The sequence below is a fragment of the Topomyia yanbarensis genome, chromosome 1, assembly GCF_030247195.1.
Source record: "Topomyia yanbarensis strain Yona2022 chromosome 1, ASM3024719v1, whole genome shotgun sequence".
Classification (NCBI taxonomy): Eukaryota; Metazoa; Arthropoda; class Insecta; order Diptera; family Culicidae; genus Topomyia; species Topomyia yanbarensis.
The window spans coordinates 17,517,523-17,531,251 of NC_080670.1; the positions used below are offsets into that span (position 1 = coordinate 17,517,523).

Here is a 13,729-nt window from a genome sequence, read left to right on the forward strand (position 1 = left end):
GGAGCGTTTTATTTTATATAGGAGTTTCAAAGTAGAATTGGAACTGAAACATTCACATCCCCAGCAGAGCGTTTTGTTTTATTATTTCGTACAGTTTTGTTTCAAAATTTAAAACTGTTATACGACGCCGTTCTATTTGTTGCTGATTTTAAAACACGTTTAGAACTGTGTTTTAAATACATGTAAAGTTTTCAGCAGGGACACTTAGAACAGATAGACTGGGGAAAAATAAATTTGAAGGCATGACGAGACATGAATTTTAAACTCTCCACAAACATATGATTACGGCCTAAAAGCCAACTGTCAAAATCCACTTTGAATGGAAATTCGGGACTAACCGTTACACGCCAATCACAGATGTTGGTAGTAAACGAAAGAGAAAAGTTTTCTCTTTCATAAACTCTCGAGTACTTATTCAAATGGACGTAAGTAACAATGAGAGATTCTCTTTGAGGTCTTTCTCTTCTGTTCATTACTCGGCCATTTCAACATTTACTACTCTACTCTTTGCATAATATTGTAGTAAAAACCGTCGGCTTTCGATATGTACTGGAAAATTAGCACAAAGTGTTGTAATGACGTCGTAATAAACGAAAGAGAAAGTAAACAAAGAGAGGCTCTCAATGTTACTTACGTCCATTTGAAAAAGTACTCGAGAACTGTTGTGAACTGTGTTCGGCTAGTAACGGTGTGTCCGGAATGTCCATTCAAAGTGGATTTTAACAGTTGGCTTTTAGGCCGTAATCATATGTTTGTCGAAAACTGAATAGAACACCCGCTAAAACTGCTGCTGGGGACAGAAAGTTCCAGTTTTAAAATTTCCAGTTTTATATTATAGAACTGTCAAAATTATAAATCTAAAACTGAAACTCTCCTGAACATGCTCTTAGGGATGTTTATGTTTACTTCAAGGGCCCCGGCCGCCATGCTTAATTCTGCAAGTATAATACTAATACACTCAAAAGTGTCAAATGTTCCCACCTTTCTCTCCATTTTGAGTTGCAGGTTTGAGAGCAGGGTGGCCAGATATAATTCCTTAGTAGATTCACCTGAAGCTTATCGGTAGGCCGTACTTTTGTTACAAAAACGTAGTGTTAACATAGAATTGTAAAATACTAAAACACGGAAACGACGATCCTTTAAAGAAATTGAGACAAGATGTTTTAATTATTGGACCAGTCACAGAGCACTCTACCACCTATGGGATTTAAGACCAAATCCGAATGAAAAATTAATTTTGTTTTATTCTGTGTCCAAAATCAATGAAAATCGGTAGTTTTCGGCAGGAATAAGAAAATATCGGTAAATTACCACTGGTCGTCTGTGAATCGGTAGGGAAGCCCAAAATCGATACGACTACGGATAAATCGGTAGGTCTGTCCACTCTGTATCAACTTTGACAGTTTAAAAAATTGAAACAAAAGATGCACGTTAAGCAGCGTTTACTCAAATCATAGTCAACTTAATAGATATTTACTTAACGGATGGACGATGAAGAGATATCTCCAATGTTTCGAAAAATATCAAAGCTATCTTTCTCCTTATTGTGTGTGTGAGTGCAGATAGCAATAGAAAGTCTAAATTCCATATCGAGATTGTAGTAACAACTTCCTGGGCACTGCTTTGCTCGTGCATCTACAAAGTACTGAAATCTGGAGCGATTTTGCTATCCTCCCACATTCAATTTGTCCTGATATTATTATTTACCTGCAAAGTAAATATTAGCTACATTCAAAAGCCACACATTCCCCTGAACACACCTGATTACAGAACACCCCTTCATATTTCCTAGATTTTAGGTACCTTCAACAACATACGTTTACAATGTCTTCTAACCCAGCAGACAGATGATCGACAACCTTCCGAAAGCTGCATGATGCTGACGACGTAGGACCAACAGCGATAAACGTTTTATTAGGAATATTTCAGCAAATAATCTTGTTACCCTTTGTGCCGAACTCTCGACCCATCCGATCTGTTTTCTGATGGTGTTACAACTCCCCCTGGAGGTAGATTTTCCGGGAAATTTGACTACAACGCATGCTAGACATGCATTGGTAAGGTTGGTCTAGAGGGTGTTAATTTTTACATGCTAGATATTTATCCGACAACAGACTCTCCGGCAAATCCCTTCCCGGTCTGATAGAGAAGATTACGTGAACTGCGTCTGAAACGTTGCCAAAGAGTCGAAAATATTCCCGGCCGTGCGGATGGAACGGGTGGCAATAGTGATGCTGTTGTAAACCAGATGTATTTGCATGGGCAGCAATTTGGCAACTGGAAGTGAGCTGTGTCAGAAAAGCACTTTCCAAACAGTAATTTGGATGGTTTTTATGGCGAATAGTTAGTATAATGAGCTGCTGTTCGAATAAAGTGGAACAAAGGATAATCGAGCTACTGGAGGGAATTTCGGGGCCGTTCTGAAAACTTTTCACTGCAGGACTAATACTCTGCCTCTAATGACCGTGTAAGTTGGCGTATATAAGTGGGATTTCAACCAGAATCATATCAGTCAGTTGTTTTCAAAGAATTGTTTTTTGCTGGCACGATGTTGTACTATCAGCTTAAAGGAGGAAGAAATTTGGGCGAAGCGAATTGATTAAAACTTTTGTACATTATAATGTATTATTTCAATAACATTCTGTAATTTTTACTATGTAAAAATATCGACAAGCGACTCGATGAAGTAGGTAGCTTTTTGTAGAACGTCGCTGGAAAAAACACGATTAGCGGTGTTACTTGCCATTTAAAAACTACCTAACCATTTTTTTCAAACTTTGCATACAAATTCTATGTAAAAAATACCTAACTCCTACGTTGAGTTCTCGAGATAATTTTCAATTAATTGAGATATCTGACGTTTAAAATACGCACACCGAAATCTCGCATTTTTATACTACCGCCCTCCCCTTAAGCCCACAAGCGGTTTGTTTTCCTCCCAATTCGCAGTGCAAATGATTTGTTTTCCTCCCAATTTAAACGTCAAAACGACACAATACTAACGCAGCTGGATAAGTCTATGGGGTCATAAAATGGCGGAATTTTTCGAGAAAAATAGCTATGTTTATGTCAAATGTGTTAATGTTAACCCTCCGGCTGTAGCACTTTTATATACATTTAGGCGACCGCCAGAAGCTCTCAGACAAGTACGCCTGAATTTCAGAATGTTGCAGTCGGTGTACACTGCCGGGGGGTTAAATAAAAAGCTTATGAGTTTTACATTACACAAGCAAAAACAAGAAATTTGGCAATTTTCACCATAATGTTTTTCTGCATTACAGTATATACAATAAAGATTCCGTACTGATTTGTTTAATAAATGCAAAATGGATACCGGTGCAGCAAAATTTAAAAAAAAAATCTAAACCAGTCATCGGTTGACCTCCGACTCTGCACAGGACATTAAATCACGGTTGCGATGGTAATTGAAAATTAATTACGACAAGCTTGTTTGAGCTCCCGCTTAGTCCCTGAACCAGCCCGCGTCCGGCCGCCCTCCTCTCCTGTCCGGTCAACGTCATTACAGGGCTCATTAAAAATTGCACATTGAAAGAGTTTTTTAATTAAATCCTTGATTTCAGCTAGTCGCCCGCCACCAAAAATGACATGCTATGTATAGTTAATCCTATGTAAACGATTTTATTTTGATATTAGTTTTCTGTTTGTTCTTTTTGCTCGTATCATTGCAGGGTGCAGTAATCATGGGCGAAATGAGCACCGAATTGTAGAACTCATTACCGAACGGACAGGGAAACGGACAACGCACAGCATGCAGGTTGAAATTGAAACGACCATACGCTCTGGAAATGTCCGAAAACTGGTCCGGACCGTTAGAGAGAACAGATGAAAAAAAAATGGTAGCTAGCAACGAACGCGTTTTTTAAGTAAACTGTACAATACTCACATTATAGTCTAAAATTAAGGAACAAGAAAAAAAATCAAGTGTTGTGTTTAAACTTTAAGCCTTCAACATGTGTATATTGGTAGACACTATCGTACAGTAGATGTTTGATGTTACTTCTTGAGTGAGAACGCCGAATTCAGGACGCTTCTTTAGATGTTTCTAGGTCATTTTAAGAGAATTTTTAATGTGCTCCGATATTATTTTGCTACTCGTCTCGCTATCACACCGCTATCTACGATTGCAATTACGTACCAAATACTAAATTTTAGCAGGTTTTACAAGTATTCGTAACCGTTACTGCCGATAATTATAATACGATAACTAAACACACGTATATACTTGCTATTTGGACATTCAAAGCTAATTGATAGGAAGACCGTTCTAAGTGTTGAGTGAAAACAAACCCAGTTTACCGAATCTCTTGAATGCATGTATCGAAGAATACCGATGTATTTTTACAATCTATATCCGATGGGAAGCAAGGTTCTCCAGAACAATATGACAACAAATGAATGGAAAGTTGTAAAAGAATCTGTATTTTCGAAAACCGACAAAATTTAATTTGTAATCTCTGAGCTAACACTGGAAATCAAATAAACGATTATTTACGAACCAACTAATGTTGTTCCTTCTATTGTGTTGAATGAAGTCCCTGATTGACCTTAATACGACGTTTTAGATTTTGACTTGGAAATCATGGTGGCGTAGCAGATACCTGAAAATTTCCCTCTCCAAAGGAGTGGCTTTCTGGCTGAGAAGGAAAACAACAAACGCCTGTTACGTTGACGGATCTCTGATGAAGAAACGTGATGGTACTGGTGTCTACTGTCGTGAAATGAAATTGGAACAGTCTTAGTCGCTAGGTCGATACTGTACTGTGTTCCAAAGAGAAATATTCACTATTATGTGCAGGGTGCTATCTGGTCTTCAAAAGACTTGTCCGGCAAAGTTATAAACATCTGCTCCGATAGTCAAGTAGAAATAAAGGCCCTTAACCCGAAAATTCACTTTTCAAGCTAGTGATTGCATGCCGTATTCAAATAGAAGAACTTATCATTGAAAATACTGTAAACCTCGTTTGGGTGCCCGAACATTCCGGTATTACTGGCAATGCATTAGCCTACGAATTGGCCAAAGCAGGATTGACTTTGGTGATTTTCAGTCTACTTTACCAATTTCAACAAGTGCAACTATTAGCGCTATCTAAAAATTTGTCCATTAAACAAAAGCCTTTTCGGAAAAAATCGTGCCCAGTGATTTTGGAAAACCTCTTACACTTTCCGAAACAACACTGTGGCATGTTGATCAGGGGTTTAACCGACCACTGCTAGCTTGATTTTCACATCGCTACTATTCAGCGCGCTGAGTAATTTTCATGTTATCTTTGTAAATCCGACTATAAAACCACATATCATCTGATATGCTACTGTCCAGCAGAACGCGATTGCGATGTCAAGTTTTCGGCTGTCCTTACATAGATGAAACTGTGTTTGGGTGACTGAAACTTAGTAACATACTAAAGATTTTAATACAGTAAGGAAAAGAGCTTTAAACTTTCTCGCAGACGATACCCAAATTTACCTTATTCATAAATATCCCGGAATTAAACTCGATTTTAGATTGCTTTTCTTTTGGTTCACTCAACCTGACGTATAAAGCCTTTATATTAACATACCGTGTATGTTGAATAACTTAAAAAATGCTTTCTGTTCCAATTTGCCACTTAACTCATCTGAACTGAGAAATATTGTAATTTTATTTCCAACCCGAACTGGCAGCCGGAACGAGTACCTTCCATTTCAATTGTCGAAAAAAATAATTTAGCAGGCACAAAAAGCATAAAACTGCCAGCTTTTATCTACCGTATACGCCTTCGGGGTTCGTGAAATGATTCCACTCAGTCTCGAATGTACATTGGCAGGAAAATCATTTCCACCACAGCATGCTGCTACCCAGGGCAGGTAGGTAGGCATGGGGATCCATCCTCTTTCGTAACGCAGTAAAAGGAACAAAACGCGTTGTCATGGGTATGACGCCAGGTGTTATGCAAATACATCCCACGATGGTTGGCAGTTGGCACACGGCACAAAAGGCTCGGTCTAGGGTTGACACCACCCCGCGCCGCTGGAGCAATGAGTAACTGAATGAGACAGCATTATCACTGGGTCACGTGTGTCGACACATGACACCCGGGAATCCGAGAAATCCGTGCTTACAATGCGTCTTCCACTGGGTCTCGCGTTGCTCAGTACGTTTGGTCCCCCTCAGGATTGCATGAAATTCTCTCATTCCAAATCCTCCTACGTACGCCATAGAAACGTAAAATGTTTACAAATATGTCATGCAGCGAAGTTTCAAACTACGTGCCAAGTGGGTGTGAGTCAACGGTTTTCATGAACCACTTGCCGAGAAGGGGGGGTTCATAGACAGGTATAGAAGCAATCCTGAAATGTTGCGTGTTGGATGATTTCATTGCTTTGCCAATTTAAAGTGAGATAGATCCGGCGTGAAAATTGTTTTCCTCTGTTTCCGTTGTGCCGTGGTGCCCAATCAAAATACAACGAAGTTAATTTACTTCGTGAAGCATCGTTGACGGGTATTCCTGTAAGTAGGTACTCACCGCTGCTGGTATTAATTTGGAACAGCGGACAGAGACTAAGTGTGGAAGTGGGAAGCCACTTTGCAATGTGCAAGATTTACAAATGAAGGTAATGCATAAAATATTATAAATATGAAAGTGCTCCCCCAGCAATTCAAGGATTTGCACAACTTTGTGTCCATCTGAGTGGTTGGGGTACCAACTTTTGCTGAGAAATGAAGCAGAAAATTGCAGTGTCGTGCAGGGATTGAGTGGTTGGTTATGAGATGGCTGAGTGTTTACAGTGTTTGACTGAAAGTGAAATGTTAAAACGTGGAATGGCTGGGCTACAAAAAAGGTGTTCCCGAGATAAAATTATCAGTAGTTTCTGCCTGTCTAATAAAAATTCTCTCGTTTCGTGTAAAGTACAATTCAATATCAATTCTTCAAAAGGGCTAATGAGATTTTTGTAAACATTTATTTTGCTCATTACAGGTCGGACTCGATTATCCGGGGATTCGATTATCCGTGATTCGATTATCCGGGGAAAATGATTCGATTATCCGGGTGTTTTGAAAAAAAATCAAATTTCAACTATAATGTCTTATTATAGTGCTAATTCGTTTATTGCTGTCAATGGAACATTTTTTCGAACAATTGGTGGTCTAGGATTAACCTCCTCTCAAATTTTGACCTACCTCAAAAATAGCTTATATACGAGTTACTCCGCGCAAAGTGACCTAAAAAACCAAAACTTGGAATCGACCTTCATGGATTGGAACCAGTTTTGAAGAAATTGTTCATTTAGAGCCAATATATAATAACCTAAATTGTTGTGTCGTTTGAACAGCCCTTCAGCCCATACGAACACTCTTAATTTTAACAAATTGTTTAAAAAATTGTTTTTCTTCGGACTATATCTTTGGTACTGTTTGCATTAGGATCAATCAGCGAGATAATTTTTTAAAGTTTTTAATGTCTGTATTGCCAAATATCTAACTTTTTAATTTTACACTAAAAGTACATTTTCTCGTAAAACACATATCGGTTACTGCAGGACACATAAAATATCATTATATCTACATTGCTCGGTTATTTTCTGGTTATCTAGAATTCCGCTGAAGATTATGATTTATTCCAGATACTGATAGAATCATGGTCCTATTTTCATTGAAATCCGGTGTAAATATCCTGCTCTGAATTCCAGTGGACTTTGACACAATATTGCTCTTCTCCCATTATCCCCTTCAACAATTGAATCCTGCTCAGAATTCCAATGGCATCTTTAACCCCCTCATGTCCTTCTTGTTGATAAACAACCACGTTTCTAAATGACTATAACTTTTGGTTTACACAACGACAAGTAAGGCTAATAAAAGCGACTAAGATCTTTCATTTGAGCACTAAAAGTTATCAATATTATCAGTAGAACAGAAGTTATTACAATTAATCTGATTGGGTTCCGCTGAAGCAGTTAAAGGTGAAAATGAAATTTTGGAATATTTTCTTAGCCTGGCAATATTATTGAAACTGCTAAAACTTTCTAATTTAGATTTCCCTCAATTACCTTTTTCATGCAGTTGAACTAGATCGGAAGGTAAATATTTCGATAGGTGCTTGTAGTAGTGCAAAAGAAGCACCTATCTCTATTAAACCAGGTTTTTCGTGTTTCTTGACGCCAACAGTTCTAAGGAAAAATAGTTTTGGGACCTTATACGCGGTAGAAAAAAGTTGGACAAGAAATGGTTAACGAAATTCTGAAAAGAGTCCCGGCCGTCACTGGAGGTGATTTCAATTCTTGGGTAGCTCAAGCAAAGATGAATGATAGGCTATGTAAAGAGGCCACCAGCAGTACTTCTCGCTGAGGCGGCCGGGAACCCATCATCTACGTAACTTGGTAGTCCTTCGCTAGTGACAAGTATAAGTAGGAGAGTTTGCGAAGTCTACACGCGTAGTTATTACCTGACAATCCGGTACGACATTGGTCAACTAAATGATGCTACAAGGACAAGGATCTCTTTGTGGGGGCGCAACACGCACTCTTCTAACTAGAGTGAGGGTTAAAAACATGTTAGCTATGATATGTAACACCACGATGCAAATTAAACTGGAGCTAAGAAACAGACGACCCCCAGTTTACTTACTAACTTTATTTTTCTGGTACTCGAGTAATCGAATCATTTACCTTGGAAAATTGAAGCTCCGAGTAATCGAGTTTGAACTGTATTGCAAAAGACACACCTTATTAAAAAGTTTATGTAAGAATTCTTACACAAATAGCTATAAACAACTGATACATACCGTTAACTCGTTACCAATATGAATAATTAATGAAAACCAACTGAAAATACAAATCACACCCTGAAAGTCTGAAAAATCGACTAGGGTCAAAATAGGTACATTTACATTTACCATAATAGGAAGATTTACCCTGACCATTTTATTTCCAATTTCTCCACGAATGAAGCTTAAATTCATAAAATAACGCAAAAAAAGTTTGATTCGATTATTCGGGTTGAGATTTTTTTGAAATCCCCGGATAATCGAGTCCGACCTGTATTCCGCTGTCGAGTTGAATTTCATGAAAGATACACATTATTCAACATCTTTACCCTTGGTAGAATCAATTTAAAATGTCTTCTGTGTTCAAATTATAACAAATTAAGAGAAATCAGCAAAACAAAAGTTTGTTTACAAATCTTATTGGCCCTATTCAAAAGTTGATATGGAATTCTTATGAATCTATTCTTTTGGGTTGTTTTATTTTCTTTGAACGTCTCTATTAGAACCAGGGATGCCAGGTGATTTTCTAAATACCTTCACAAGGTATCAAAATTGTCTTCACACTCGAAACAAAGGAGTTTTTATTCTCAGCTGATTCGATGCTCAAAATGCCGATCAGCCATGTTGGTTTTAGAAACGACAGCTAACAACATTGTTTACTAGTTCTCTCCATATGTTTGCTTGGTTTTCGGTTGGTAAACAAAGTTATTCGCTGTCATTTTTCTTCCCCGCAGCCTGCTGCACGCTTACCTCACTCCTCACCTACTTACTGCCAAAGACGAATCACCTTGCTCGAAACTATGATACCCTTATGGACCTTTCTATTCCCGTTTAAAAAGAAACGGTGCCGAATTGTTTCGTGAGGAAAACAAAAAAATGCGCTGAAAAAACCGGTTGAGGTTAGGTATTTTGTGAGGAAAATTGACTAATCCATGTGCAGTTGTGTTGATGCGAGGTTGAGGTTAAATCGGATGGAATTTTTGCCAAAGGAGGTTAAATCAGATGGCGAATTGTGAACATTGCGTTATTTGTATGTTGTCTATACACCTTACAACTGTGTTAGTGTCCTAGACGCCAAATAAGTCAATAAACCAAACTCCTTTGGTTTGACTTTGCAGCTGTGGTTGTAAATGAGCTGTCAGAAATCTTAATTGAAGAACTATTACTAGGGTTGCCACCCTTCCAGGTTGACCCGGAGAATTCGGTGTTTTAGGAGATAATTTTATTTCGTTCAGTTCAGATTGCCTTTTTTTCTTTGAATTATTTAAAAAAAGTTTAAGTACCACTTTTCCTACTTCATGGGTTTGGATTAATTTTGTCCGACCCAAACAAAATAAAACACAAGATAAAAAACAAAGCGAAAAAGAAAAAAACTTTCTCAAACACACAAAAAAAATCCGCCTATTGCCAAAGTTGAAATTAAACATTCCACTAAATTTTTGAAAATAGATAGAAAAGTCTACTTGCTTCATTTTTTTCCAAATCACCTACCGCTGCTGCTTGGTGAAAAAGTGCGGTCTTTTCCTACCGGCTGGCTCGACAACACACGAATTCTAGAAATCACAGGATTCTTACCACCCCCTCGGAAGGCACCGCAATATAAGCTTTCCAGGTAATAGGATCTCTACTCTACTCTCCTCTCCTCTCCTTCGTCTGTTTGTTTTCGAGGTGAGCACCGCTCGTTTGGTTTATCCTCCACAGCGAGAATGGCTGATTTTGGCACGGTGCCGGTGGTTGAGTGGTTAGCGGGACCGCCATCCATCCCAGTAGGTCTGGGTTCAATTTCTGATGCAAAAAAATCTGTGCTCACGCCTTCCTTCGGAAGGAAAGTAAATCCGTTGGTCCCCGGTCCATGAGTTGATGTCGGTCTTTGGCTTCATAGCGGAAATAGGCTGCTGAAAAAAAACTAGAACATTAAGAAGAATTGCACCCCTGTACTTAATAACAAATATCCTCCTCCCGTGGTACTTGTGGAGTGCGCGGTAGTATAGCACATTCACATTCCTTCCCTTTTCTTCCGCGATCTATGTTCGAGCCTGGCCGGCGCCGGTATTGATCACTTTAGGATTACCAGGAGTTGCACATTTAAAGATGTTTCGTTACTCCCAAGCATAATTATCTACTGATTCCCTGTGCAACTTCAGCTAGTCCCGATCGATAACGGAGTAGCAGCCAGGGGTGGTCGCACAAGCTCAAGCTTTTCTATTCATCATAAGATAAATCTTATGAATTTCGCTATGAGTTTTGCCTTAGTGTAGCCATCTGTTCTCAATTGTCATTATGCTATAGGAGAGACTTTTACATTTTCAGATATGTATATCAATTCTAAACTCCGTGCATTCCTTAACATTGTCCCCGAATCGAGTAATTCAAGTAAAAAATCAGGACCTTGGCGAGGTTGTTGAATTGGCTGATGCTGCGAGAAAAGATTCAATAGAGAAAAGAGAAAACGCTGTGGAAATTTTTCGAAACTATTAGCAGGATAAGGAAGAATACGATCTTCAATTGCGTAAGCCAAGGCTTGCTTCGCGATAAACTCAACGTGCAAATGTACAAACCGATTCAGTTGAACATTATTATCGTATCACTATTTACATTCCATATTTAGATACATTCATCACTCATTTGATCGGTTTGTGAAGCATCGAAATATTCTATCGAATTTTTCCTGCCTGTATCCAAAAAAAATGAAAGTTTTGATACAGAGTGCTGCGTCCAATTGTTTGAGGCATACTCGCAAGTTTGGCATGACGTTTCGCGTAACGCTTGGATCAGCGAAGTTCAAATTTGGCGACGACGTATTGTTGAAAAAGGAATCCGAAATGTGCTTGAAGCGCTAGATATGTGTAATACTGATACATTTTCAAAAGTCCAGCAAATCCGGCGTATCCAGACGATTTTGGCGGTAACCACGGCGACCAATGAATGATCTTTTTCAACGCTGTGTCGTCTCAAAACGTATTTGCGATCGACGATAACTGAAGATCGGCTGAATGTTTTAGCATCTTTCAATAGACACAGAGAAATTGATATTGACGTGCAAGAAGTATTGGATGATTTTTTTCAGTACCTCGTAGAGTTAATTTGTTGACTGAATAGTTCTTGTTTTTTCTACTTACTAATTACTACATTTTGTCACATTGTAATGTATTATATTTAATCTCTAAATAAATCCTTTATTTATTATTCATACAATTTGAGTCAGTTTGAATGTTTTGTCCTCTCGCGATATTTATAATCCACCCCCCCCCCCCTCCTTGGGGCATTTTCTGTGCACGGGGTTTAGGGGAAGTATAGGAGGAAGCCCATAAAAACATTATGGGATTACAGGCGAATGACCATCTGGTTAAAAACCCCAATAAACAAAATACAAAGTACCTTACGGTATTCTTCCGTGCTGCCAGTTTACATTCATGGTTGCTGGATTCACTGTTTTTGTCTCCAGAAGTCTGTGTATAAAGGTCTGTAATCTCAATCAAGAATCATCTCATTTGGTCACCCTTGTATCTTCAATACTCATCAGCTTTTAACTAAAAATAAACGATTTCAATTCAACCGTTCAGTCACTCACCACAATATTCACTTATTCATAGAGTAAACATCCAAAGTAGCATGAACTAATTGAAACAATCATGGAAAGGTGCTCATTAAATCCGAACTAGTAGAGCATTATAAGCCAATTCATACACACCACTTCGTAACCAACTCTCACATCCATCATCCAAAGCTCCAATTAACGGTGATGTTGTAGCAATTAAAACCAAATAGCATCACACCATCGTTTATCCCCTTCTGAAGCAAATACCGTCCCTCCGAGGACCGATTGGAAGGGTGAATGGATCCTGTCTGCTGTCGACGAAATGTTGAGGGCGTATTGTTTCGCTTTCGGATAAAATTGCCAGACAAATTAGTGAATCACATACACTCACACACACACACACCTACAACACACCTTCCGTTTTAGTTCGAGAACCCTACCTGACGACTGACCTTGTTGTCATGAAAAGAGGAACTTTGGCCGGTTCATCCTATACGTATTAACAGTTTAACAGTGAGCCTCCAAACTACGCTGGCAATATTTCAAATAAAATTCTTTGGATTGTAGATTCCGTAAAGGGCGAAGCATGACTGTTTACGGGAAACCATGTCGCATTTGCCGGTGTAACTTAATTTGGACGATTTAGACCAAGGGAATAAATCTTTCTCGTTTCGTTTACTCTGCTATGCAGAAACTGACCCGGCAGAAACGCCGGTTGGTCATGGTTAGCCGTTTCTACGCTATCTTGTGTTCCTGGGCGTGACAAGAGGAAATTACACAAGTTCAAGCTATTAAATTCTTTCAATAAAGCGAAATTTGAAATATTTTTCATCAATCTAATAAAATTTAGTGATTTTTTTTTCTTATTTTTAGAGGAAGAATTTTATGCACATCAATGGATCTCGTGTTTTGCTTTACCTTTTATTCGACAATCTAATCCGACTGATATTAAATGGAATTAGGGTATGGGTGAATATTTTTCTAGCACAATTTGAGTTTGCAGACCGACTGAGCTCCACTCTAATCTAATTGCGCCTAGATACAGGCAGAATCCAAACATAATGGAGTAAATCTATCGAATTCCAACTACACCCCAACAGATGGAGTCCATCTGCGATGTATTTTTACTTCAGTCGGAATATTGCGGATGATCAATTCTCGACAAACATATGATTACGGCCTAAAAGCCAACTGTCAAAATCCACTTTGAATGGAAATTCCGGACAAACCGTTACATGCCAATCACAGATGTTGGTAGTAAATAAAAGAGAAAAGTTTTCTCTTTCATAAACTATTGTGAACTGTGTTCAGCTAGTAACGGTTTGTTCGGAATTTCCATTGAAAGTGTATTTTGACAGTTGGCTTTTAGGCCGTAAGAGCATGTTCAGGAGAGTTTCAGTTTTAGATTTATAATTTTGACAGTTCT

General features: G+C 38.5%; 1 protein-coding gene across 8 annotated transcripts in view; it reads left to right on the forward strand.

Moving 5' to 3' along the window:
- LOC131677021 (band 4.1-like protein 4A) overlaps nucleotides 1-4,520 on the forward strand; it is a 337,737-nt gene extending 333,217 nt beyond the window's left edge. For all 8 annotated transcript variants that reach the window (XM_058956520.1, XM_058956521.1, XM_058956522.1 and 5 more), the window contains one exon: nucleotides 3,690-4,520. In XM_058956520.1, coding sequence (XP_058812503.1) covers nucleotides 3,690-3,699 — 10 coding nt within the window. In that variant the 3' untranslated portion in view covers nucleotides 3,700-4,520. The remainder of the gene's footprint in view (nucleotides 1-3,689) is intronic.
- Nucleotides 4,521-13,729: the final 9,209 nt, after the last annotated feature.